This window comes from Sinocyclocheilus grahami, unplaced genomic scaffold, assembly GCF_001515645.1.
Source record: "Sinocyclocheilus grahami isolate Dianchi unplaced genomic scaffold, SAMN03320097.WGS_v1.1 scaffold10693.1, whole genome shotgun sequence".
Classification (NCBI taxonomy): Eukaryota; Metazoa; Chordata; class Actinopteri; order Cypriniformes; family Cyprinidae; genus Sinocyclocheilus; species Sinocyclocheilus grahami.
Window position 1 is genome coordinate 3,280 of NW_015513386.1, and position 4,006 is coordinate 7,285.

The 4,006-nt window shown below is 35.3% G+C and overlaps 1 protein-coding gene across 1 annotated transcript in view; it reads left to right on the plus strand.

The window, feature by feature from the left end:
- The window catches only part of LOC107578519 (endophilin-B2-like), a 6,656-nt gene extending 2,656 nt beyond the window's left edge, over positions 1-4,000 (plus strand). The window contains exons 2-5 of the mRNA XM_016264468.1: positions 604-693; positions 995-1,095; positions 2,009-2,222; positions 3,821-4,000. Of these exons, the coding sequence (XP_016119954.1) occupies positions 604-693; positions 995-1,095; positions 2,009-2,222; positions 3,821-3,928 (513 nt within the window). The 3' untranslated portion in view covers positions 3,929-4,000. The remainder of the gene's footprint in view (positions 1-603; positions 694-994; positions 1,096-2,008; positions 2,223-3,820) is intronic.
- Positions 4,001-4,006: the final 6 nt, after the last annotated feature.

The following is a 4,006-nucleotide window of genomic DNA, read 5'->3' on the forward strand; positions in this document are numbered from 1 at the left end:
AGAGTAGACTACAATGCCGGCTGTTCTGACTCACAGACTGTAAGAATTTGCCACTGACGATTCAAACGCGAGTTTTGAGCAGTGTAGAGTAGCGCTTGTTGTTTGTCATTTCTCCAATCACAAATGCAGACATGGTTTTATGTTTACGTGGAGTGATGCAACGCAATCCGTAATTATGTCCCCACTGGATGCAACAAATGCCTCGGTTATAATGGGTTTTAATGTTTTTGTCTCATCGCTCCGGCCAGGACACGGTATCACAATATGGTAGGGGCGTAACATTTCCGTCACACGCTTGAGGTATTCGGCCAATCACAACGCACTAGATAGCTGGCCAATCAGAGCACACCTCGCTTTTCAGACCGATGATCTTTGTAAAAATCGACGTGTTTCAGAAAGGCGGGGCATAGAGGAGAAACTATAATGTACAGAATGGGTTTAAACCGCATTAACACATTTCATTACACCAAATACACAAAATAATGTTCTTTTTAGCAACATCATATGACCCCTTTAAGAGAGTCCTAGTGTTCATGCAACTCTAAATGCAGATGATTTTTATGCCGGTGTCAATTTTGAATTAGTTTTCTCTGTCATATGCAGGCGGAGCATGAATTGCGTGTTACTCAGACAGAGTTTGACGGACAGGCTGAGGTCACCAGACTCCTCCTGGAGGGCATCAGCAACACACACGTGAGTCATTTTTACATGCATGCTGCATTAACCCGCTACACACCTGAGCAGAAGCGTATGTTTGAATACAAGCCACTTCAAGCTGATAAACCTCATTATCAGGATGGGCTTAAAGGCTTTCATAATAATCCTTCAATATGCATGCTTTGAAGTTCAGAGAATAGCATTTCAAAACATTAAATCTTTGTTCAAAAACTGCGTAAATATCTAGTATCCTCATGCAAACAAATGAAGTGCAACCTGTGTTTGCACAGAATGCTATGGGTTTTAAAGTGACAGGATGACTTTTCTGTCTGCGCAGGTGAATCACCTGCGCTGCCTGTGTGAGTTTGTGGAAGCGCAGGCGATGTATTACAGTCAGTGTCACAAGTACATGCTGGAGCTGCAGAGCGAGCTGGGCAGGTGGCTATGCATCAGATTTCATTCATATGTGTGCAAAATACTATTTGGCTCACTGAATCATTTTTCCAAAATAAAAATATAACATTAAATGGTAACACTTTACAGTAAGGTCTCATAGTCAATGCATTAGCTAACATGAGCAATATATGAATAGTTATCTGTTTTTGCAAATAAACTTCAAATTTCTTACATTTATTCATCTTTGTCAATAAAAGTGGTTGTTCATTCATGTTAGTTTACAGTGCATTACCTAATGTTTATAGATACAGCTTGTGATTTGAAAAATGTATTAAGTAAATGTTGAAATGAACAAACTAGAATTAATAAATGATGTTCTGTAAAAGTATTATTCTTTATTAGTTCATGTTAACTAATAGAGTTAAATGATGTTAACAAATAGAACCTTATTGTAAAGTGTTAACTATTAAATTAAAGATTTCTTTTAGAGGAAAACTTTACAGTGGAAAATATGACTTTGTGCACCATAAAGGAATAGTTTTCCCAAAAATGACAATTTGATGAGAAATTTACTTGCTGAGCAATGAATCCTCTGCAGTGAATGGGTGCCGTCAGAATGAGAGTCCAAACAGCTGATAAACGCATCACAAGTAATCCACAGCACTCCAGTCCATCAGTTAACATCTGGAGAAGCCAAAAGCTGCTTGTTTGTAAGACACAAATGCATCATGAAGACATTTTTAACTATATTAAAACCATATTTTAACTCAAAATCCAGCCACATATTTGTTTAGAGCTGTTTTGGCTTGTAAATGGTGCTTGATCTGTGCAGATTTCTCTCCTGATTCAGACCAGACCACTTTTTCACCGAGTTTGTCGTCTTGTTAGTGTTCACACTAGTCAGCAGAGCCCTTATAGTGTATATAAACCTCTATATCAATCTTCTCTCTTTCAGAAGATGCCCCGACTCTTTGGATGTGAATTCCCATCCCGCCAGAAGCCCCACGGACCCGTCTGCCTTCCTGCCGCTGAACTCTGCGTCTCCTCTGGAAACAGACGCTCTGCAGATTGAAGAAGTTCAGCCGCCAGCCAGCGGCACACGCAAGGCCAAAGTGCTGTATGACTATGACGCTGCAGACTCCAGTGAGCTCTCGTTGTGGGCCGATGAGGTGAGCAGATGTTTGATGAAAGATAAACGGTCTGATATGGGTCTAATAGGGGGTGTTAGGGGCTGTGAAATATATTATTGCATAATATCCGAGCCTACATTTCATGATCCAATCAAATTGTGATGGATAAAATTAAGTCCCCATCCTAAATGATTTCTTATGGAATATTCTGTTTCTCTTGAAAACTCCACAATAATTAAAATGATTGTTTATTATATGTCACATTTATGTTAAAATGAAAGGAATTGTGAAAGGTTTTTATCATGATTATTTAATGCATTATACGTTGATATTGGGTAGTTTATTTATTTACTTTTTAGAGTAGAAATGGGTGATATATTGAATATTCAATTATATTTACAATGAGTTTGCTGGTAATGTGAAATTAAACATTGTGAAAATAGTAAGGAACATTAAGGAAAACATACCATGATATTTTAATGTGTTTTGGTTCTTGCATTAAACGTTTTTTATATATTTGGCTACAGTGGCAGTTTGGTTGAAGAGATTCGTTTTGGACATTTTTTTCTGAATATTTAAAATATTTGCTATAAAAACATTATTTACTTAATTTTAGGCCTTTTTTTTGATCCAATCAAATTGTGATGGATAAAGTTAAGCCCAGTCATTAATTCTTACCTAATATTCTGTTTCACTTGAAAATGACACATTAATTCTAATTACAATTAATGTTTATCATGTCACATTTAATGTCACATTTTAATGAGTTTTTCATGACGATTTAATGGATAATAAGTTGATTTAGGCTAGTTTATTTTATTTATTTTATAAATTTTTTAGTAAAAATGGGTGATGTTTTGAATATTCAAGCATATTTACAACAATTTTGCTGGCAATTAAAAATGAATTATTGTGAAAATAGTGAAAAATAATGAAGAAAACATACCATGGTATTTTTAAATGTGATTTTAATGCGTTTTGCATTAAATGTTTTAAAATATATTTGGCTGTAGTGACAGTTTAGTTGAATTGATAGTTTTTTTTAAACCATTTCATTTGAATATTGTTGAATATTTCACCTTTTTCCAATAATAAGCATCTATTTACTTGATCATAGCCAACTTTTCTTGATCCGTTCAAGTTATGAATAAAATGAAGTACCGCCATGAATTATTTCTCACTGAATATTCTGTTTCACTTGAAAATACCACATTGATTTTAATGTTCATCATATGTAATTTTAATGTTAAAATTAAATGAATTGTGAATGGTTTTTCATGATGGTTTAAAGAATTATAGTTGACTTTGGCTAGTTAAAATTTCTCTTCAGTAAAATCGGGTGATACCTTGAATATTCAAGTATATTGACAATGATTTTGCTAGCAATGTGTAATTAAACATTGTAAATATAGTGGCGAACAGTGACGAAAACATTCACAAACTAGATTTTTAATGCGTTTTGGTTCTTGGATGAAACATTTTGAATATATTTGGCTACAGTGAAAGTTAGGTTGAACTGATGATTGTTTTTAAGCCATTTCGTTTGAATATTTAGAATGTTTGCTATATGTGTTTTCTTGAAAAGCATCCTAAAGACTCCAAATTAATTAATTACACTTATCTGATTGGACGGTCAGCTCATCACCGTGTACACAGTGCCTGGAATGGACTCTGATTGGCTGATTGGAGAGCGAGGAAACCAGAAGGGGAAGGTGCCTGTTACATATCTGGAGCTGTTGAGCTAAAGAGGCGAGACACGCACACATGCACACAGTTTCCAGCTTTAACACCCAGCAATGAGCAAACGGAATCATGGACACTTA